This window comes from Alosa sapidissima, chromosome 18 (genome assembly GCF_018492685.1).
Source record: "Alosa sapidissima isolate fAloSap1 chromosome 18, fAloSap1.pri, whole genome shotgun sequence".
NCBI classification, from domain to species: domain Eukaryota; kingdom Metazoa; phylum Chordata; class Actinopteri; order Clupeiformes; family Clupeidae; genus Alosa; species Alosa sapidissima.
The window spans coordinates 14521815-14545479 of NC_055974.1; the positions used below are offsets into that span (position 1 = coordinate 14521815).

General features: G+C 41.4%; 2 protein-coding genes across 6 annotated transcripts in view; one reads left to right on the forward strand and one right to left on the reverse strand.

Annotated features, from left to right (window-relative positions):
• Positions 1 to 11130, reverse strand: part of LOC121690141 — a 30611-nt gene extending 19481 nt beyond the window's left edge. For both annotated transcript variants that reach the window (XM_042070551.1, XM_042070550.1), the window contains exons 1-3: positions 10871 to 11130; positions 10436 to 10581; positions 653 to 972 (exon numbers count right to left, since the gene is read on the reverse strand). In XM_042070551.1, the coding sequence (XP_041926485.1) occupies positions 653 to 972; positions 10436 to 10581; positions 10871 to 11004 (600 nt within the window). In that variant the 5' untranslated portion in view covers positions 11005 to 11130. The remainder of the gene's footprint in view (positions 1 to 652; positions 973 to 10435; positions 10582 to 10870) is intronic.
• Positions 10460 to 23665, forward strand: part of si:dkey-33c9.6 (breakpoint cluster region protein) — a 27901-nt gene continuing 14695 nt past the window's right edge. The window contains exons 1-11 of one of the 4 annotated variants that reach the window (XM_042070509.1): positions 10460 to 10608; positions 12562 to 12659; positions 12895 to 12999; positions 18077 to 18304; positions 18498 to 18605; positions 18731 to 18785; positions 19089 to 19141; positions 19351 to 19488; positions 21203 to 21324; positions 22672 to 22828; positions 23615 to 23665. The exon at positions 23615 to 23665 is cut by the window's right edge and continues 78 nt beyond it. In XM_042070509.1, the coding sequence (XP_041926443.1) occupies position 10608; positions 12562 to 12659; positions 12895 to 12999; positions 18077 to 18304; positions 18498 to 18605; positions 18731 to 18785; positions 19089 to 19141; positions 19351 to 19488; positions 21203 to 21324; positions 22672 to 22828; positions 23615 to 23665 (1116 nt within the window). In that variant the 5' untranslated portion in view covers positions 10460 to 10607. Of the gene's footprint in view, positions 10609 to 11661; positions 11906 to 11993; positions 12391 to 12561; positions 12660 to 12894; positions 13000 to 18076; positions 18305 to 18497; positions 18606 to 18730; positions 18786 to 19088; positions 19142 to 19350; positions 19489 to 21202; positions 21325 to 22671; positions 22829 to 23614 lie in introns of those variants that run through there. The other 3 variants (XM_042070505.1, XM_042070506.1, XM_042070508.1) reach the window with 3 other exon arrangements.

Consider the following 23665-nt stretch of genomic DNA (forward strand, 5'->3'; position numbering starts at 1 on the left):
GGACTCAAACAGCCACTTCCAAACACCAAAGTTGCATCACACACTGAACAGAAAAATAGCAATAAACATTTTCATCATGATTTCAGGATTATCATTTTACAGTAATCCTTTTTTGCTGAAGAGTATGTGGCGGCCTCTAGCCATCATCTTTAGTATCACAGCCTCTGTCACACACACACACCTCTAATAGACCTCTCCAGAATAAGTCCCGCCTCCGTAACTTCCATATCCATCTAACTTCCTGGCGTCGATTGTCTATGGGAAATAACATGGCGTTTCGAAATATCATACCGGTAAAACATCTGTAGGTAGCGAAGTAGAAAAAGATGGTGGGCAGATTGGCCTACACACTTCTGCCATCTAGTTTCCACTGGATTTTTTGATTGTCGGTGCCGTTTAAGTAGTATACTATATACTATACTACTTAAACGGCACCGAAAATCAAAAAATCCAGTGGAAACTAGATGGCAGAAGTGTGTAGGCCAATCTGCCCAGCAGCTTTTTCTACTTTGTCACCTACAGAGTTTGACAGGTACGATCTTTCAAAACGCCATGTTATTTCCCATAGACAATCGACGCCAGGAAGTTGGATGGATACGGAAGTTAGGAGGCGGGGCTTATTCTGTAGAGGTCTATGAAGCACAAGACCAACCTGCAGGTACGTGGAGTCCTCAGTGGTGGTCACTCCTTGGTGTTTCTTTCCAGCCTGACCAATGATGGGCAGGGGAGAAGCTTCCTCGTCCTCCTCTTCCTCTCGGCCTTCCGCTGGACTCAACCTAATCTCAGAGGCATCTACCCACTTGTCTTCCTCCTCCTCTTCCTCATCCTTTAACGACTTTACCCCTGTTTTGACCCTCTTGTAGCTGCTTATGCTCTCCCCTGCAACAGGCAGTTCCAGGTCATCCAGGGACACTGGGGTGATGTTTGTGGCGCTCTGAGGCTTGTCCACCCTGCGGCGCTCCCCACTCGAATCTGGACGATGAGTAAACGGCACAGATCAAGACAAACAAGACGCTAGCATAGCTTGCAATGACGTGTGACAGTAAAACATTCAGATTAATGAAATAAAGACAATGGGAAGGCATGGAGCGAGAGAATGAGCAAGAAGAGGGAAAAGACTGAATGCACACTGACCAGAGCCATAGAAAAAGATCTATCTACCGCTCTGGCACTGACTACGGGGTTCCCACTCAGATGTAAAATTCCATGACTTTTCCCTGACAAAAAAACCAGAATTTCCATGACCTACTATAGAATGAATTGTACAATATACCGACAAAAGATTTCAGAGTAGCCGCGTAGCATTCAAGAATCTTTGACTTTTTTTAGAGTGGGAATTGAATAAATGGGCATTGAAAAAGTAAAGTTGGGCTAACCATAACCACTCAAGCAAGCAGTAATACATATGGACATATTTGCATTAATGTATTTTGGCAAGTAAATTTTAAACTGCTACAACAAAATGCCCTGATATTCCATGACTTTGCTCCACAAATGATAATAATGTTCCCTGATTTTCCATGTCCGGAATAGACTCTATACAATTTCCATGATATTCCAGAAATTCCATGACCCGTACGAACCCTGTAAATGTGTGTCATATAATTTGGTTGTTAAGTTCACGCCACATGATGTTTTCTGTACGACATGTGTTGTCCTGTAAATACTATTTTGGCTGCGAGTGAGTTGTAGAATGACAGTAGTGAATAGTAGAATGATAATTTTCTTTCACTCTGAATAGCGGAACTTTTTTTTCTTTTTACACTCTGGAAAAAGGTGAACCACTCTGGGCCTCCTTGGACCCAGAAAAGGAATTATCGGCATATTATTGCATCACAACAGCAAGACGTACGAGTTACAAACAGACAGACTAACAAAATGACAAAATACAGATGGATAAGAGTGAATGTACATGGAAACCAACAGAGCACACACTCAAGAAAACTCAATTTCTGCCTGACTTAATGATGTATTTGCATAATCTTATAACCTAGAGTAGATTCATTTATAATCATTTGTTGACAACTTCCTTGGAATTCTTCTGAATAAGTATGAGTTCATAGTGATCTTTTTCTTTATTTTTACTTCCTTAAAAATCCTCTGAATAAGCACTGTTCAAGATACACCAAATCAGCCTCATCACCATCACAGGATATGTGTATATTTTCTTAATCTCATAGGCTAGGCTACTATCTCATCCAACGGGAATGTGTTACCACAGTGAGATGTAAATTCTTACTACAGATAGATGAACATTGCTGTATGCTTGTAAGATCCACGGACTTTAGTTCAAATGTGCGATCACAGTTAGGCTATTTTGCTATAAACCATATGAAAGCCTCACAATTAGTCACTTTTAAAACATATCAGGGAAAGTGAAAGCAAGTTCATTGTAGCCTACAATGGTTGAATCTTTACTATTGAGGATGTAGCCCATAGGCTACTACTGCAGAAACCTGAATGAGTTGTCTTGTTCATTCTCGAGTTCCACTCGGGAATTGCGGTTGACTCCTCTCATGAGCAGGGGTGTAGTGGAGGCTAAACGCAAGTAAACGCAGTTTATCCACTTCTGAAATTTCAGAAATTGTATCCACTCCAAAGTTTATCCACCTCTTAATAGAGTTTATCCACCTCTCGAAAGAGATTATTCACTAATTTCAACTTTTAAAAAAACACACTGTATTATCCACATTCATAATGTACACTCATCAACACTCTAGGAACCATTTAATACCACTGGTATTGTTGTAAACATTGGACAATAACCTCCACCACCATAAACATGTTCTGAATGCCTTTTAAAAAAAATTAATACGGCTTGGCTCAGTCCACCTTGATCAGCAAATTCATAGTTTACCCACCTCTTATTTTACCACTATAGCGCTGCTCATGAGGTGGAATATCGTAAAAGCACCAATTACCGCCCCTTTCGTTCAAAAATTCTAAAACAATGATGTATTTTAATACTTAAAAATAACATTTGATAAATTAACCTTACTTTTTTCAGTAGCCATAGGTGTGTAGATTTGAACAAAATCTAGTTTGGTTCTTACAGGGGCTTTTACTGCCTGAAATATACAATTTTGTTTACCATGCTCGGAGTTTAGTGCTGGGCTGGTGGGTGACCATTTCCGACCTTTCTCACGGCACATCAACGGTTAGACCGAGGATTCTCGTTGCAAATCAAAATTTCACTGGAGCTCCAAACGGATTTGTACACGCAGCCTTACAACACTGTTTACAGCTCTTCGAGTCACGGTAAAATGTAATTTTTGGTACATAGCTAATTTATTATTATTGCCATTGTCACAGTGGAGGCAGGCCATTTTAGTTAGGCTCTGCCTTTATTCAGCATTAAGCATCTGAAGTTATAGTGCTTAATCTAACCCTGTGCAAGAATTACCAGCAACAAGGTATTTATTTCCTTTTGTTTTATTTAATTTTATTTGCAATACTTGTTTTGTTCAATCTGTATGTTACTGTATAGCCAACCACTTTATACATCGTTTTAGGCCTGGTATACTTGTACCTTGTACCTACAAGACAAGAATTAAGTTAAGCTCAACCCCTCTTTCTATAACCAGTTGCCAATGAGGTATTTACTTTGTTTTACATTGTTTTTCTTTGTTTCTTTGTATCATTTTGTTACGTTTGTGCACTGTACTGTACACTGATGTATCCATTTATTAGTGATTACTAACAGTTCTCATGGCGTGAACGGAGTGTGGAGTCTTCAGTGTATCCAATGTCCAAATAAACGCCCGTATCAAAGTACCTATCCCCGTTGTGTTGTTGTGGACAGAGCTACACCCTCTTTTTTATATTATTAATCATTCAACCAACCCTGCTGTACTGCTCACCCTGTTTTACAGAATGCTAACCCCCACCTGCAAAAACAAACTCACTAAAATCACACATATTGCCTCCTATAATCAGTCTCCTCACACCCAACCCAATCTAGACATGAATGATGAATGACACAGCCATCAAGTCAAGTTAAGTCAAGTTTATTTATATAGCGCATTTCATACACAGAGATCATTCAATGTGCTTTACAATCACATGCCTAGCACATACAAAGACCATCCCCTAAATCAATTCTTCACACTACTTCCATCCGGCCGCAGATACAGAGCACTGAACTGGACTAAAGCCTATTTTAAAAAAAAGTTTTGTCCCCACCGTCATCACAGTGCTTAACAAACTGTTATACTGCCACCACCAACTCAATTGCTTTGTAGTTTTCACATTTGATGTGTCTGTGTGGGTGTCTTAATGTGATGTGTTTCTTTGTGTTGAATGAGGATGGGATGTACTGTATGTTACTGTTATACGTCATATGCTACTGTATATCTGCTGTGTGGATGAGATATACAGTATGTCACATGGGTGGATAGGATATATGTGTTACATATTTTATGTGTTTATGTTGCTGTGCTATGGAACATGAAAAGAAGATGTGTGAAAATGATTATCCCTATGGGACAATAAAGACTCTATCTATTAAGTATCTGTAAGCTTGACACACTCACTGAATCTCTGTATACTGGACATAAAGAGAGTGTTCCATCATGGTAGTTTTGACAGCACTAGTAGGCTAGCCTAAGCATCTCCCTCTATTTCACAACTGCTGCGAAAGACGGACCAGTCTCTCACACTCTCGCTCACTCTCTCCATGCAGGCTACAGAGTGAAAGGCGCCCTTGAACTCGACCTACTGTACAGGAAATCCTGGTTATCGTCACTTTTTGAAAACACTTGGACTGTACATAGCACATAGGCCCACTTCCTGGAATGTGAGGGAAGCCTCTACCGGGAAAACAGCACAGACAGTAAAAGAAAATAGCAATCGGAGTTGGGTCCAAGGGGCAAAGCGAACATCCGGAAAGCTGTGGCTACCCCAGAGCCCGTCTACCAAAGATTCTAGAACAGAGCTCTGTTCTAGAATCTTTGCCGTCTACGGAGAGCCTGTTCACTTCCTATTAAGTCTCATTATACCAAATTTGGTTGCAGTTCCAGCAGAGGTCCACTCGGGGTGATTGTGTGGTCAAAATTAATCCAAGACAACTGGTGTGAGACTGCAGCTTTATTCACGACGCCGGGAGCATGTTACCCACATGAAATGTCAAAGTAACAAGCCCACACATCTGTGGGTGAAGCCAACTCTTATACCTTACCCCACACCCATGGAAAATCACAAGTTGTCACCCTCCATTAATCACTTAACCATTTGGTATTTTAACAGAGATAAGAAATGTTTACAACCCCACTTAACCATCTGGTATTTTGACAAAGATAAGAAATGTTTATGACCCCCCATCCTGAGGGTTACCCACAATTCGCTGACACAAGGGTTAATTTAACTAAACATTCTAACATAGGAGTTTCCGAAAACACAAGGGTCAGAGTAAGGAGATGACAATTAGATTTCACTACATGTATGTAAGGTATACTAAACATTCAATGAGAGACATATAAAATGTATCCCACAATTGCGGGCGAGTGCAAAATGAATGGGAGTCTAGATGGATAGATACTGAATTTTAGAAAAGGAGCTAGACGGCAAAATTTGTCTCTTTCACCTAATTGTTGTTGACAAATTCAATATTTTATTTAGTTTTTATAGTGTATTTAGTATTTTAGTATCATGTTTATCTTCTACTGTTTCTATTGTATGGAGTTTTCTTATATGTATATTACTTTTTCTGCTGTAAGTGCATGTTGTGTGTGATGTCTGTATGCTACTTAGACCTTGAATTTCCCCTTGGGGATCAATAAAGTATCTATCTATCTATCTATCTATCTATCTATCTATCTATCAAATCACAGATTTTATGGATTATAGGTCAAAGTTGAATGAACGAGTACTTATGTCCATTCGATTTCTTACAGGTTGGGTCGTTGTTGCCCATAAAACTCTAGCATTCTGCTAATCATTCACACGTCATTGATATATTTGAAAGGCTTTTTGGAACAAATAAGAAAAAAATATAAAATATACTTAAAAAATATAATACTCAGGAGTGTGTATTCTCTTTGCCTCCCCTTTCGAATGCAACATTACTAGACAAAAATGATATCTCTAGAAAAGTGGATTTTGAGGGGTACAGCTATATAGACCTCCATTCATTCTGCACTCGGTGGCGAGCACCCTCACGAAGGAACTGCAACCAGTTCAGAAACCGGATGTTTCCCTAGAGTGAAAGTTAGACTTTAGCCGTTTCCCAAAGTCAAGGAAGCATACTCAATGGCCGCCTTTTCAAGAGGAGAGTTTCCACTACTGGACCTGGAATTTGGGGCCGGGGTCGTTTGCGCACGCTTCCTATAGACGAACGGCCCCATAACGTGACGTTCTGGGGACAAAATGTTTATTTTTCGCCTCCGAGGATGATAGACTAATTTAGGTAGTAAAAGAATGTTTAGGTTACTGTCTCTACACGTAAGTAAATGATAATAAAGGCTTTAGCAAAGGCGTGTTAGGGAGAGTATTTGCTGCATCTGCTATGCAATTTTAGTTAATCTAATTAGTGTGGCAATCGTGAAGCAAAAGCTGCATATTGGCATGTCCTGTAACAAACTTCAAGAGGCTGGCGAGTTTGACCAGGGTCCTTCAATTCTAATGGAAACGCAAAGGACTGAGAGGACCGAGTGAGGGCACGTTCCTGGACAAGTTCCCGCCTCCTAGGTTTTACCCCGAACGCACACAATGGAAATGAGCCTAAGGACGCCACGTCATTGAACTCCTCCGAGCACTGTTCCAATGTCAAGTATACTATGAAATTCGCACCCTTCATTCTGAGAACTGTCAAGGATGCTTCTGTGGATCCTCATCAGGTGAACAAAAATACCCATAATCCTCACCGTTGAAGTTGAACACTAGAGAGGCCTCTAGCCTCATCTTCGTGGAACCCGACTTGCAAGGAAGCATTCTATCAAGGAAGCATGCTTGAAGGAAACAGCTATTCTCTATGGGAGTCTCTGAGGATAATAAGGCTTCACCTAAAGCTAGCATTTCATTGACCCCCATTCATTTTGGCGTCACTTTGAATAACTTTACGAATAACTTTACATCTGAAGCGTTTAAAGACTCTGTTTGTCCACTGTTTATTTAAAAAGAAACACAACAATGTATGAATGGCTCCATTACCTTTTATCTATTATGGCCCGGTATCCTAGCAGCCCTTTTTTCTGTTGCACATTAAAGAAATTACTGTAAAAGACAATAAAAGAAAGAGAAACTCGCAGGCAATCGGGAGGAAGTATGTGGGGGACGCGGAGGCATACAGTCAAAGGAGAAGCCCACAAAGAGGCCATAAAAGCATTGGAGCGCAATATTTCAGCAATGTCTAGATGGATTGGCACTGCAGCCTCGGCTACTTCGGAATGTGATAAGTGAAATTATATTAAGTAATGTTTATCCATGAACAACTAGGATATTTTAAGAAAAAGCACATGTAGTTATGGTTATGGTTCTAGTATTTAGCAGACACTTTTGTCCAATGAGACATACAAATAACAACAGTAGGCTACAAAGTTTTAGAAAAAGGTTGGTAAGACTACATTGAGGAGAATAACAATAATAAACAACAATGTCAATTCATTCAATAGCCTAATGAAAATAAATAAATAGTATAATAATATACTAACCATAACGCATAAGAAACGCTTAATAAACTAAGTGCATGTTGAACAGATATGCCTTTAGACTCCTCTTGAAAGACCCAACAAGGACCACTAAGGAAAAGAGTCTTGACCTAGCGTTTATGGCTGGTCATCACAACAGACGCTCAGAAGATCAGAAGACAGTGTGCGGTTGGGGATATGTAAATAATGAAGTAGGGATAACGAGGTGTAACTATATTCACGGAAAAAATAATAATTATACAGGCAATGGAGGAAAAAAACATCTAAATTTTAATCGCGGTTAACCGTTATCTACATAGACTAGACTTAGACTTAGAAAACTTTAATGTCCCCGAGAGGCAATTTGTTTTACAGTACAGGCATGTTGACACATAATCCACAACACAAACATTGAACCAGACATCTACAGCACTATTTATCTAACACATAACATACACACATCAATAAATAGAATACAGTAAAAAGAAGTATATTGCACTTCCCTAAAAGGCCTAATGTCATAAAACTACTGCACGGTACTTCACATATATTCCTCCTGTCATACCCCTCCCCACATCTTATTTAATTGAGTTATTGCCATGGGAATGAATGAGTTTTTTGCTCGGTTGGTTCTGACGTTAGGGTATCTATATCTACGACCAGAAGGGAGCGGCTTGAACTCCACTTAAAGTGGATGGGTTGTATCCATGCAAACTTTGTCTGCCTTCCGTGCCAATCTGGTCAGATATAGTTGGTACAGGTCTACCTGTTGCTTACCAATGATTTTTTCCACAGGTTTTAACAATCTTCCCCAATTTGTTCCTATGTGTAATTTTTGAATGTCCATACCAGCATACAATACAATAGGAGAGAATACTCTCGAATAAAGAAAAAGAGTCAAAATGGTGTTATCAACATTAAAATAATTACGTTTCCTAAGAACATACAGACGTTGTTGGCCCTTTTTAAAATCAGCATCAGCACACTGATCCCAGGATAATTTATGGTCAATGATAAGACCAAGGTATTTGTATTCCAGAACCATCTCTATCTCCTCTCCTCTTATCAGAGTCGGAGTGAGGGAGCCCCTCGTCTAAAATCAAAGACCAGCTCTTTGGTCTTGGACATGTTCAAATGCAACTGGGAGGCTTCACACCAGTTAGCAAATTCCTGCAACACTGGACCATGTTCAGTTTCATCTCGCTCCAGTAAACTAATCACAGCAGTATCATCTGCAACACTGGACCATGTTCAGTTTCATCTCGCTCTAGTAAACTAATCACAGCAGTATCATCTGCAAATTTGATTATATGACGTCCAGGGTAACTACTGCGACAACAGTCAGTGTACAATATATATAGCAGTGGTGACAAGACACTACCTTGTGGTGTCCCAATTGAAGTAAAGCGGACCCCAGATAATGTGTTCCCCACCCTTACTCTTTGTGGCCGCCCACTCAAGAAGTCCAAGATCCATTTAATTGGTGTTGAGTTTAGCTGGAAGTTCTCTCTAAGTCTGTTTGCTAAAATTTGTGGGTGAATTGTATTGAATGCTGATGAAAAGTCTGCAAATAAAACGCGAGCATGTGTTTTACAACCCTCCAGATGTGTATACAGATAATTTAAAAGCACTACAATGGCATCGTCCGTCCCCCTCCCAAATCTGTAGGCACACTGAAGAGGGTCAAAGGCATGTCTACAGGAGTTAATGATGTGTGTTTTAATGATCCGCTCAAGTGATTTAACTAAAAGAGGTGAGGGCGATGGGCCTATAATCCTTGGATGAGGATGGATGGGAGACTTTGGGAAGGGGGGGTCACAACTGCTTTTTTCCAAAGCAGCGGAACCACCTGGGTGTCCACTGAGCGTTGGAAGAGGGAACAGAAAATTCCACTTAATTGGACCTGCCCCATATTTCAGCCTACGCTTGATTCATATTTCTCTCAGCGCAGCTAGGCTACCAGAAGAGTTACAAAGACAGGTTGATCACATCACATAGATCAGTGATTTTCAACCACTGTTCCGTGGCAGACCAGTGTGCCGTGATAGATCATCAGGTGTGCCGTGGGAAATTGCCCAATTTCACTTAATTGGTCCAAAAACTTTAGTTGTTTCAAAAAGTAGGCAAGGATATGCCATTGTTGAGCATTTGTGCCTGCAATGTAGTGACTTGCTAAATAAATACTCTTTCATGTCCGTGGGTGACAGTAATAGCGCTATAATGACCTTGTTAATCAAGTGATGCGCAGGAGAACTGGTGGTGAAAAATAGATATTGGAAAGCTAGATAATGCATTGGGCTCTAGAACATATATAGATGCCATCATGGGGGCAACAATTAGTGGAGGCCAATGGAGAAACAGGTGTCTCTGATTGGAAATCAGACAGGTGTCTCTGATTGTCAGCTAGTGTTGCCCAGAGCGTGTAGGTGCTTGCCTCCAGCAATATGACTGCCGCGTTCACGTAGCCTATGCCACTTAATAGCCTAGAACTCGACGGACAGTCCGGTATCTAGCTTTCTAATATGGGTGAAAAGACGTAGCGCCTAAAACAGCAAATCAATAGGCTAAACATAAATAAATAGGCCTCCTTGAAAAGAAAAAATGCAGACTCTGAACTGAACTGTAAACAAATGAGACTAAATTGTCATTATTTTTACTATATTAGGCAATATATTAGGCCACAGTGTGTAATTCTGTTGCATTTTTGGTTGGTGGTGTGCCGCAGGATTTTTTTAATATAAAAAATGTACCGTGGCTCAAAAAATGTTGAAAAACACTGACATAGATAATGTGCTATGTTGTTGAGGTTTTACCTGCGTGTAACGGCACTGCCCCCTCCAGGCTATCGGCGGAGTCGCTGGCGAGTGCAATGTGAGAGTGGGGATGGGCATTGTGGAGAAGGTCCGTTGACCCGAAGGAGCGACGAAGACCTCTGTCGTGAGACTGCACATAATTGAGTCTGAAAGAGAGAGAAGACGTTTTGCAAGTATTAAGCTTTACAATGCTGCCTGATCTTTTCTGCAAATAGCATATAGACTATGCGATGTTTGAAGTTAACATTCGTAATAATAGCAGTAGGTAACAATGCAGACACTAAATGACCCTCTTTAAATAATTGTGTGTGTGCTGTTAACATGTTTCGGTCTTATTAAATGGTATGCCCAAATGGTATGGGCCAAGATAAAGTTAGAAACCAAATAGTTATGGCCTCAAAACAGGGTAAATTAATTGTTTCTGATGTTTGTTACCGATGAGATGAGTGTGGTTTCACTTCTGGAATGGGGATGTCTCGGCTTCCTCTGCACTCACTGTCATTTGCCTGCTTCAGTTCTGCGGACATGTAGATGGTTTTGCACCCGTTGCGCTCTGCCATCTCTGTCATTTTCTCCAGCACGGAGAGTGTGCACTACAAGCAAGCGTGTTGTTTGAAGTGTGTGTGGCCGCATAGGCTTTTGCTAAAACCACCACAGCCGCCAGACAATCAAACCCACCATGACGACAAAACGATTGTCCTGCGTCAAGCGCGTCTTCCATGACGCAATAATCTTGAAGAGAATTTGAACGCAGTTCAGAAAGTGCTTTTAAAAAAGTGTTGCTTAGTTCAAGTTTAGGCTAATCGTGTTACTATAAATGCAACACGAAGCTGAAGTTGGCCGCACATTCAGAATGCGGTGTAGTCAAGTTCATTCCAAATGAAATTCCTCATGTAATATAAATGTAAGAAAAATGGCCATTTTCCACGACGAAATTTGGCATGCAGGATGTCAAATGAAAGCTCAGAGACTGTAGTTTCGGGATGTGGTGTAATATTTCACGGCAAATGGTGTATGGGCCATATGTATCAAATCTAGTGCATAAATTGTGGAATATGAAATATAGCTCATGTAAATTAAATCTATGAAAAAGGGCCACCAGGGTCACCAGAAAAAAAGGCTTTTATTCGTCTGTGAGGAGTAGCCTACATGTTCGTCTGCTACTAGGCAAAGCCAGTGTCATCGCGTATTTGCAGTCAGCACTGCCCCCTGTCGGTAGAAAATTGCAATATTTAAGGTGGAATGGAAACTTGACTACACCGCCTTCTGAATGTGCGGCCAACTTCAGCTTCCAAAAACACTGCATTGCACTTTGAAAAGGCACAAGTGCTATGATAACGCATAGTTTGCATATCTCGGGCATAAAACCTAGCCTATATTGTATGCCTTTAATTAGAGGCGCATTTACAAGAAAAAAGTCTGTTTGCTTTCACGGAGGAGCACTGCAGGTGCACAAGTCTACGTGCCGAGGCGGGTATCCTGTTATGTTCAATGCGCATGCGCATGCTTTAAACAAGCACCACAATATAGCCTCCTATGATACACTTACGTGAAGCACGTGCCGGGTTGACAACTGCAAACATAGGCACACTCACATGAGAGTTTCCGCAATTAATTGCAATACAATTTCAATTACATAGGCTATATAGACCAAACTGATTACACAAACATCAAAAACGTAGCCCTTATGGCTTCGGAAATCATGCTTGAGCAAACAAATACAAATGAGACATCAAACCTCTTAGGCTTTCCCCTTCTCTTTTTGGTGCATTGTCAGAGACAGGAAGTGTTTTTTCACGAATGATTAAAAGAGCTCCCACAGAACGGTGGCGAGAATGAACGAGTAACGCGAGGACAGAGAGAGAGACTACTAATGCACTACTAAATTGCTTTATCCATCACGATGGACCTGTTTGAGGAAGCTTTAGAGTATCTACAAATTGAGAATGTTGCCGGTGCGTAATTCAGTATTTTAAAATTCTAAGACGTGGGCGCGCACATACACATGCAAAGAAACACACACGCACACATATTCACTGAACTTTAACTTGAACTTGAACTTGAAAATAACAAAACATACATCAATGATGAGTGCATATTCATGGAATTGTTTGTTCCTTCAACAGTGCAACCATCATCACCGTCGGACCTCTTGGAAGAAGTGTTTACGGACGACAATTTTCTTCAGAGCCCCCTGCGGACAGATAGCTTCTCACTTCCAAATGTAGGGATGAGTACCTTTACTTTGATTATCTTTGATACACACACACATATGATGGAGTAATTGATTTTAACCATGAAGAGCTTGATTGGTTCTCGGTTAAGAACTTGAATGGTGTGTGGTTTACCAGACTCATTATCTTTGAAAAGCAAATGGCGAATTGGCTGGTTAAGTCATTGGTAAATTAGCTACTTGATGACTTTAATGGATGAATTTGTGATTTGCCTTGCGTTTTCAGGCCAGAAATGCCTCAGAAGATATGCTGGAGAAAAGACTTGTGGTCCTAAGAGGTATACTGAATAGTGAACAGCTTTACCTGAATGAACTGGAGACACTGTTGATGGTGAGACTCTCTCTCTCACACACACACACACATGCAATCATGATTAAATCAATTATGGACACACATAATGACACACATATACACTCACACTTTACTTCTCAATATGAACAGCTGAATGCAACATGGATATGCCTCTAGCACCAAGATTCAACATTCAAGATATTTATTTGTTGCATACATTTATACAAAGTACAATATGCAGTGAAATGATTGGTACTCTGACTGTGAAATATTAATATTAATGTAGCAAAAATGTAAATAAAAGGACAGTCTTATCAAGAGCCAGAGGAAAGGCGTCCAACACAGCAACGCCATGGCAACGGACTTCACAACCCAATCATCACTGTGCTTCCTTTATATATTATTCGCTTGTTTGACATGCCTGCTCACATTCTTACCTCAGATTGCAGCAATGGGTTAGACTGCTTGTGTTGCACATTTTTGGTGAACTCTCATATTGTGAGTGCTATACAAACAAGTGTCTTGATCTTCCTCATTTCTGGTATATGCAACTTGTTGGCCATGGTGTTTTCTGTTCCGTTGACTATAATTACCACTAATAGTTTCCAGTGTCATTTACAGTTTTGTGTGACAAAAAAAAACCTGTGAAAAGAAGGGATTGCGGGCAAACCATAATTAATCTAATCTAAATGAATCTGATCTGCATGAATTGTCATTGTTGACACAAGAAAAAGGAAGTAAAGAATTTGGAGAGTGCAATGCATATGCTTATGGCACTGAATTGAAAATAACTTATTATTTATAACATTAAAATAAAATTGTAACACATGGCTGGATAGATAAAGACAGAGATTGAGAGGCCTTGGTGAATGAGAGTGAGTGAAAGAGTATGTGTGTCTAATAAAGCAGCTGAAGCGTAGATGAGTGACACACTTGTCACAGGAAAGGGAGCACTAAAGTGAGAATGACAACTGTATATTTGTTTCAATTTATTCAGCAGTTGACAAAGACAAAGAGTTTAACAAAAAAACAAAAAAAAGAACTTGCAGCTAGTTCCTGATGGCAACCTGCCCATGGGCCAACTTCTGTATTTACCATGAGCTCTTCCCTTTCTTCTCTGGGCTGTTCTAATGACAACCAGGCCACGCTCAGAGTGTCCAATCCCATGGACAGCAGGCATTCACGCCCAATCATTCTCAGTCAGTGACAAGACGTGCAGATGAGCATGCAGTTTCCATACATATCTCTAATTATTACTCAACAACTCCCAAAGGAAATGCATAAATCAATAAGCTTGGGGATGAGCAGAATGTATTGCTGAATTCTGACCACATTAGATGCTGTGGTGTGATATCACTAGAGAGAGAGAGAGAGAGAGAGAGAGAGGGAGAGAGAGTGAGTCAAGTAAATTCAAGTTACTTTATTTATAGTTTAAAACAACAGCAGGGGTAAAATAACAGAGAGAGAGAAAGAGAGAGAGAGACGTGAGTGTGGTAGTGTGTGTCTGTGTTTAATTTGATGTATGTGTGGAGCCACAGTCTATTTTGGGTGCAAGTTTCGCGGCGAATCTGTAGCAATGACGAGACGGTAGCCTACATCAAGGCGGGGACTCTGAAATGAGCGTGACCTCTGTTGAAGTGAATTTTAATAAACCAATCCCATTTAGATTCTGATCTGTCTATCGGCAAATGATTGCAAACATCCCTTTATCGTAAGAATGGAACATTCTGCTGTAGTATGTGTACAACTAGCAGGACGGTAGACTATAGCCAAAATACATAGGCGATATCATTAACACGTCAGGGCAGGATGTCCAAAACAGTATTGTCATTGTATCACTAAAAGTACAGTAATGTGTTGAAATTATATTTGGAGTTCAGAGAGGGTTCATGTTATGATTAAATCTCTAATCTCAACTTCATACGTGACAATAGTTAATTAAATAAGCCTTTCTAACCAAACTGACAGTTCCAGTTCATGAGAATATTAGAATAATAGAAAGTCTTGTAGGCTACTGCTTGCTGATTCTCCTGCTTTATTAGTAGCTTATATTCCCACCCTCTGTTTCCAATATAAGATAGGCTACACCATTTTGCTGGAAGGATTTATCTAGTAGGCTAATGTGCAAACAATTTGCCTTTTTGCAATTTCCAAATATATGGATGGATTATCGCTTGATGGAAAATGGAACAACCTCGAAGTCTATGGCTTGACATCCAAACTTAAATCAGGAAGGCAATAGGCCTGTGTAATTTCTCTTCGAACTATTTCATCTTAGTCCACTTTCTTCCATTCATACAGTAGCCTAAGTGCTTCATTTGGATAACAAAAAGAGCATGAGAACATGCAGGCGCTCGAAAGTATTGTCACTTATTCAAAAACATAGGCAACAAAACCCATAATAATAATAATAATACATTTTATTTAAAGGCGCCTTTCTTGGCACTCAAGGACACCGTACATACAAATATAAAATATAAAAAAAAACAAGCAAGAAAAGACAAAAACAGAAACAAAACAAACAAACAAAAATAACATCATATATTAATGAATGAATAAGCAGTTTTAAAAAGATGTGTTTTGAGTTGGACTTGAAATGGGGGAATGAATCAATGTTTCTAAGTTGGGGTGGTAGTGAATTCCAGAGACCGGGAGCAGAGCGACTGAATGCTCCACATGGTGGTGAGACGGGCGGTGGGGACAGACAGGTGTGAATGCTCTGCTCCCCATGGTGGTGAGACGGGCGGTGGGGACAGACAGGTGTGAATGCTCCGCTCCCCATGGTGGTGAGACGGGCGGTGGGGACAGACAGGTGTGAATGCTCTGCTCCCCATGGTGGTGAGACGGGCGGTGGGGACAGACAGGTGTGAATGCTCTGCTCCACATGGTGGTAAGACGGGCGGTGGGGACAGACAGGTGTATGGAGGAAGAGGATCTTAGAGAGCGGGAGGGAGTGGGAATATGGAGGAGATCAGACAAATATGGAGGGGCGAGGTTGTGAATGGCCTTGAAAGTAAACAGGAGGACTTTAAATTGGATGCGGAACTGAACCGGGAGCCAGTGGAGCTGATGGAGGACGGGAGTGAGGTGGTGAATGGAGGGGGTTCGAGTTATGATGCGGGCAGCTGAATTCTGGACAAATTGAAGTTTATGGAGGGATTTGTGGGGGAGGCCGAAAAGGAGAGAGTTGCAGTAATCAAGATGGGAAGTGACGAGACTGTGGACAAGAATGGCAGCAGTGTGGGGGGTTAGGGAGGGGCGGAGGCGATTGATATTACGTAGGTGGAAGTAAGCAGACCGAGTGATATTATTGATGTGGGATTGAAAGGATAGTGTGCTGTCAAGGATGACACCCAGACTCTTAACCTGAGGGGAGGGTGGAACAGAGGAGTTATCAATAGAAAGAGAAAAGCTGTCTGTTTTGGATAGAGTGGACCAGGTTTTTATTTCAGAGATGCAATCAGTAAGGGAGGTGGGTGGGAGAGTGGACGAAGGTTTGCTGGAGAAGTATAGAGCTGGGTGTCATCTGCATAACAGTGGAAATTAATGTTGAATTTGCGAAAGATATTGCCGAGGGGAAGGCGGTAGATGATGAAGAGTAGGGGCCCCAGGACAGAGACCTGGGGCACACCTGAAGTGACGGAGGAGGGGATGGATTTAAGGGACTTGGATGGATTTAATGGAAGACAGCCTGTTGAGGAGGGTGGTGTGACAAATGGTATCAAAGGCTGCACTCCGGTCGAGGAGGATGAGGATGGTGAGGACTCCAGAATCAGCTGCCATAAGGAGGTCATTGGTAATTTTAATAAGTGCTGTTTCAGTGCTGTGGAGTGGGCGGAAACCAGAATGGAACTGTTCATACAGGTTATTATTGGATAAGTGAGAATGGAGTTGGGTGGCAACTGTTTTTTCAAGGATTTTGGAGATGAAGGGTAGATTGGATATAGGACGGAAGTTGTTGAGGTCAGAGGGGTCAGCACCAGGTTTTTTTCAAAATTGGGGTTATGGCAGCAGTTTTGAAGGATGTAGGGACAGTTCCAGTGGTGAGAGAGGAGTGGATAATGGCAGAAATGAGGGGGGCAAGGGAGGGGAGGCTGGCTTTAACAAGTTGTGTGGGGAGGGGGTCAAGTTGACAGGTTGATGGTTTGGCTTTCTGAATGAGTCCTGTGATTTCTAAGAGAGTGGGGAGCTGGAAGGAAGAAAAAGAGTGTGTGGAAGGGTGAGAGTCGGCTGGGATGCTGAGGAGAGGAGTCGTTCCAAGGTGCTGGTGAATATTCCGGATTTTTCCAATGAAAAATGACATTAAGGAGTTACAGAAGGAGGTTGTGTACAAGTGAGGGGGGAGAGAGTTCTGGGGGTGGGTGATATTGTTTAGTAGGGAGAACAGTGGCTTAGAGTTGCCTTTGTTGGTAGTGATTATACTGGAAAAATAGTGGGTTACTAGTGGGTTAGGCCTACATACATCTTGTACGACAACGAGATTGTAAATGCAACTGTAATGACGCATTCCATTTAAAGGTATTGCTCAACACTGTTATTGGCCAGCTTTAGCCAAATCTTTTATTAATTAATCTAAGCCTGACTCTGCCCACTTTGTGCGTCTGGCTCGCTCTGGCCACAGTGTGTCTGCATTGGCGGCATGATACGCTGCCAAACTTGCACCCCAAGTTGTGAAATGATTAGCCAGGTTCATCAGCACCTGCTACTCTTACACACACATACTCTTACGCACACACTTTCTCTTTCTCTGGGTGGATTGTTTCTTCAGAGAATTCTTTCTCTACACTGCCTCTTAGACGTTCTACCTTGGACCGAAGAGCACCCAAATCAAACTCAAAAGGAATTGAGCACGCCATTCATCTTGAATCTGAACACTCCTTCTTAGGAACCTAGTTTTGATTGCAGCCACATCCTTTGTTAATTCACGGATTAATTTCTTAAGTCAAATGACACCTACTGTATGTACCTCATTGTTGCTTTCTACCTTCATATGGAGAAGTTCAGGGGGGAAATGATTTGTAAGAGACGGTTGCCATTAATGGTTTATCAGTGTGTTTCAATTGGTCTTCTAAACAGGTTTAAAAGCCCTTCCCTTTTCTTCTATTCTTCCACTTAGCCCATGAAGGCCCTCAAAGCCACAGCAGGGACCTCCCAGCCAGTCCTGTCCTGCCAGGACATCCAGACGGTGTTCTTCCAGGTGCCAGAGCTGCTGGTCCTCCACAAGGACTTCTACCAGGGCCTCAAGGCCCGGCTGGAAGGGGCCGTGGAGCAGGACGAGGACCTGGGGAGCGAGCTGCACCAGGGGGCCTACCAGTTTTCTGTGGGAGACCTCTTCCAGAAGTTGGTAAGTTTATATTGACCTCGCAATAATATCTCACCATCAAAATCAGAAACCACCAGTGATGGTTTTCTGACAAGCCTTATAGAGAGCTTTTCGTTTGTGTATGCTTAATAATACTGTTTTGTATTTAAAAACTTTTTGTACTTAAAAACTTTTGTTTTGTATTTAAACTTTTGTATTTAAATCTTTCATGCAGGTTAGCCAGCTAGCGACCTACCGCGGCTTCATCGATAATTATGAGAGTGCTGTGGAGATAGTGCGGTGCTGTACGCAGACTGACCAGAGGTTTAGAACACTTGCTGAGGTACAGTCCGCTTTTGGTACTACACCTGTATGTCTGTCATTCCCTTAATGTCATTCTCTGCTTCGTCTCCCTACTATTCTCCCAGAAGCTAATATCTGAGGGTATCCTCCTGTTCCCTCTTTTAGAGCATGAAATCAGGGAAAGGATCGGACAACTCTCAGACAGAATACACGTTTGAAGGTACACAATGAATTTGTTGAAATAGTTATTGCATTGTGCTGAAATCTCTTTCGCAATCCATTTTGTCAGAGATATTATTGATGTGCCGCTTCTTAACTTTCTCTTGGGTATTTTGAAATTTGTTACAAAACCCAATAAAGCTTGTTCATAATGGCCGTTAGGAACAGGTCAATAACAAATTGCACTGTGCCTCCATCCTTCTCTCTCTCTCTTTCTTTCTTTCTTTCTTTCTTTCTTTCTTTCTTTCTCTCTCTCTCTCTCTCTCTCTCTCTCTCACTCACACTCTCGCTGTGTCTCCATTAGCACTCCTGTATAAACCTCTGGACCGTGTGACCAAGACCACTCTTGTATTACATGTGAGGGCACCCTGCACACTTGTTTATGCCAGTTTCATTATTATCACTGCTATGGCCCTTGAGTCTACTGATCTGTGCCCTGTCGTCTCTCTGAATCGCCTCCTCTCTATTCCGCTCCTTTCTCCTCCTCTCCTTCTCTCTCCTCTCACCTCCTCTCTCCTCCTCTCCTCTCCTTTTTCCTCCTCATCCTCTCTCAACCCGCTCTTCAGGACCTGCTGAGTCACACTCCTCCTGATCACCATGACAACGCCCTCCTCCAAGAGGCTCTTCGGATCTCCAGTAGCTTCCTGTCGGGGCTCAATGAGACGTCTCAGTGCAAGAAAGCCGTCACTCTGTCCAAGGGCATGGTGAGAGAGAGTACATGCTGTGAGTCTTAGGATCTCACTGCAGCCTGTGTTTTGTTGAACATCACACTCAGTTAAGAAACATTCAGTTAAAAAGGTTGTATCAGCGATTTCAGGCCCAAAAATGGCCCAAACATAAATGATCACGTTCATCTCATCTTTCCTAACGATCCTCTAGCTGTCGACGAGATGCGCATTTAGGAGAGTTTTAATTGCACAGGAGGGAGGGGAAGGAAGTGGCGAGCTAGCTCTCTGTTTTGTTTGAACATCAACAGAAGTGACCCGCTATCGCTGATACAACCTTTAAGAACCCTATAATGTCTCAGCTAAGAAAGAAACAACATATCATGACAACAGCAATATATCTTACATTACATATTTTTCTAGAACTGGATCCATTCTGAATGGAAATTAGGGCTTGTAGGCCTAAATAACAGTAGTAGGTGTTTAGTAAGATATTACAGTTTTTCTTGATTGCTTTGACCTGCTTAAAGTAACTGGGATCCACCTGGTCTTCATAAACACCTTCTTTGCACAGCAGAAGTCATCTCTTGCTAATGTGTTCACGCGTTTTCATTAGATGGGTTCACGCATTCCTCCAACCCAACCCAACCATTTCTCACACCTTTTTGCAAAACAGTTAACACGGATGTTATTTAAAGACCCCAAACTCTATTGGTTTCCCCGTACTAAACGAAAGGAAGACATATTTTCACAGGTGGTAGAGATCCTTGCATAAGTCTGAAATTCTGATATACATGTGTGAAATTCCTTTGCACAATTCTTCAATCAGCAATCATTCATTGTCTATAAGAGATGCCATGTCTGTTCTGTGTTGCTATTTGCAAGTACAGGTCTAAGGCACATTTACAGAAAGTACTGTATTGCCTATTTGGTGAAGAAACCAGTACAAAAGGTCTTTACTGTACGTCTATTTCGATGAAAAATGACAAGTTGTAGTTTAATGAAATTTGTCTTGTCTTACTGTAGGTGCTTACTGTAGGTCTTACATGTCAACGACAGTTACATCTTGGGAGGAATGAATACAATTACTTTTTATTCAGTACATTTAGTCTTTTCACAGTTTTTCTGATGCCAGAAAAATGAGAAAGAAACAAAACAGACATAGCAAAAATGCTCATTTTGAAAACTAGATTTTGCATTTTGTTGTCCAGTGTGTAATGATTGATTGAAATCACACAGTGATTTGACGACTGGATGTGTTGTTTGAAGACAAAATTTGCTTTTGTTGCATGTTTTAAGTGTTAAGTGCCTTTTGCAATCAAAATGTGTCATTTTTGCCAGAGTGCTTTTGTTCAGACATGGGTGTTAACTGGGTTACACTTTACTTGACAGTATCGACATAAAAGTGACATGACACTGTCATGAACGTGTCATAAACTAGTCATAAACGTTTATGACATAACGCTTCTTTTATTAAGTGACATTCGGTTTTTGTTATAACAGATTAGGGTTAGAGGTTAGGATTAGGGTTCACGTGTCATGACAGTGTCATGTCACTCTTATGTCGATACTGTCAAGTAAAGTGTTACCGTTAACTGTTTTGAAAACGTGAATGTCAGAGTTGACACAAGCATCAAAGCGATCGAGAAAAACTGTAATTGAATAAAACACAGACCAATGGTGTATGTGTGTGTTTGTGTTTGTGCGTGCGCGTGTGTGCATGCTTGCACGCGTGCGTGTGCATGTATTGCAGAGGCGGCAGCTGATGCACGATGGATTTGTGGTGTGTGCGTCTGAGCATGGGCCCAGCCTGCGTCATCTCTTTCTCTACACAGACCTGCTGTTATGCGTCAAACTCAGAGGCTATACATTAGGGTAGGTGACGTCTCTGTAGTTTAACACAGCCCAGGGCTGTGCAACTAATTGATTAATTGTGATTATGACTTCCAACGATTATGAAAACAGCATAATCGAAATGTAATGATTATTTTTGCTACATTTAGTTTCATAACCATGCTCTCCTTTTGTCTTGGGTTGTCACATGCATTTCCTTTTTACATGCATTTTTTCCTGTTGGATTATATTTACAATTAAATTTTAAAAAATGTAAGTTTTGAAAATGGATGATGGTTCCAAAATCACTGAGTTGTTTGAGTGTTTTGCATGTCACAGGAGCACAGAATGATGAACCATGTTTTTATCATTCCTGCATAAGCATTTAGGTGAGGGTCGAAGGAAGTTAGAGTGTTGTGCAAAAACATGGGAGAAGTTACTAGCAGTTGTTTAGGTATTCTGGCATTGTGTATGAAAACAGTGCACGTCATTTCCGCAGCAGGTCTAATGTAAATTGCGGCTAAATGTGTCAATAAGAGAAAGTTTCAGAGACAACAGAATCAGGATTCTGAGTTTTGCTTTTTTTGTTCTATGTCAAAAGCAACCTTGACTTTTGTTTGCCTTGGCTTGCTTTCACTTTCACAACATCCACTTCCCTACCTACTATGGGCTATCAAATCTGTCATAGCCTACTTGCAGAAATAGTTTGAGTATTTTTTTTAAAGAGGATTAGAACTCCTGCTCTGCATTCTCTCTCTGCCTGTTGACGTCTTATTATCATTTATGTATTATTTCATGATGGCTAAACTTTTGATTCCTTTTAATGTAATGTTCTCAACGGGTGACTCCTTTCAACTGCATTTGTGATTGAATTATACCAATCAGTTGAGGGCACTGCAAATTACAGTGGAAGGACAGTGATGGACAATGATGGGCACTGTTTACCTGATGAAGTGAAAGCTTAGTAAAGTCTACACAATATGGCAAGGCACAGCGTGTGTTTTCAGAAACACTTGGCGTTTGTGCTGTGTGTATTGTGTGTGTGTGTGCGTATGTGTGTGTAGGACTGCATCAGCCTGTGTGTGTACTGCATATGGATGTGTGTGTGTGTGTGTGTGTGTGTAGGACTGTATCAGCTTTTGGGTGTGATGCATATGGATGTGTGTGTGTGTGTAGGACTGTATCGGCCTGTATGTGTTGTGTACTGCATAAAGGTGTGTGTGTGTGTGTGTGTGTGTGTAGGACTGTGTCCGCCTGTATGTGTTATGTACTGCATAAATGTGTGTGTGTGTGTGTGTGTGTGTGTGTGTGTGTGTGTAGGACTGTATCAGCCTGTATGTGTTGTGTACTGCATATAGATGTGTGTGTGTGTGTGTGTGTGTATTTCAGGAGGCAGACTCAGTACAGGTACAGCTGGCACATGCCCTTGTTTGGGCTGCGCGTGCACTGGGCAGGAGAAGGGGACCACCCGCCAGAGCTCAAGCAGCGCATCAGCTGCATGAAGGCCAAGATGTACCAGCTCAGAGAGGCTCTCGCACAGCAAACGGTGAACCATCTGTGTGTGTGTGTGTGTGTGTGTGTGTTTGTGTGTGCCTGTGTGTCTGCACGTGTGTGTATGTGCTTGTGTGTATGCCTGTGTCTGTGTGTTCCCGTGTATGTGGGTGTGGCTGTGTAGGGGTGTGTGTGTGTGCCTCTCCCATTTTTTTCGTCTTAGCACTCACTGTGTAATTGCACTGTTCTTTGGTCCTTGTTCCTCATGTCAGGAACAGGTGAGCAACTGAAGTCTTTCCATGTGTCTCTATCTGTGTAAAAGGGTTATCAGAAAACTATGGAGTCAGATAGCTGCCTTTATTATGCGAGCACATAAAGAATGAAATCGAGCGCAGATTCATGAATCGAGAGTGTAACTACAGAAACTGAGGGGTGAAACATAATCTCGTGGTGAATAAAACTGTTATCACGACTGTAACAATTATGATTGAGAGCACAGAAATGCCGTTAGCATCGGGACGCTCAGCGGCTCTGTCTTCTGCTCGCTCTCGCTTTTAAAACTTCTACGTTCTTGGTGTAATTTTTCCAACCTGAAACACGTCATGAATTAAGGCTTGATCAGATGATTGACACCCATCAATCAATATGGCGAGTTGAAGTGCACCAGATGCTTTTGCTTCACAAGAACAGATGCTACAGCTATTGATGTTAAGATGAATTGTATATTATTAAATAAATGATCAATTACAGTCACATTAGCAATTTCAATTCACAGTTCAATCGACACACAGGGTGACCGTCTGATGAAGCCTTAATCCATGTGTCTCTATCTGTGTAAAAGGGTTATCAGAAAAAGGGATTGCATTCACGTTTCATGGATCGTATTCAGAGG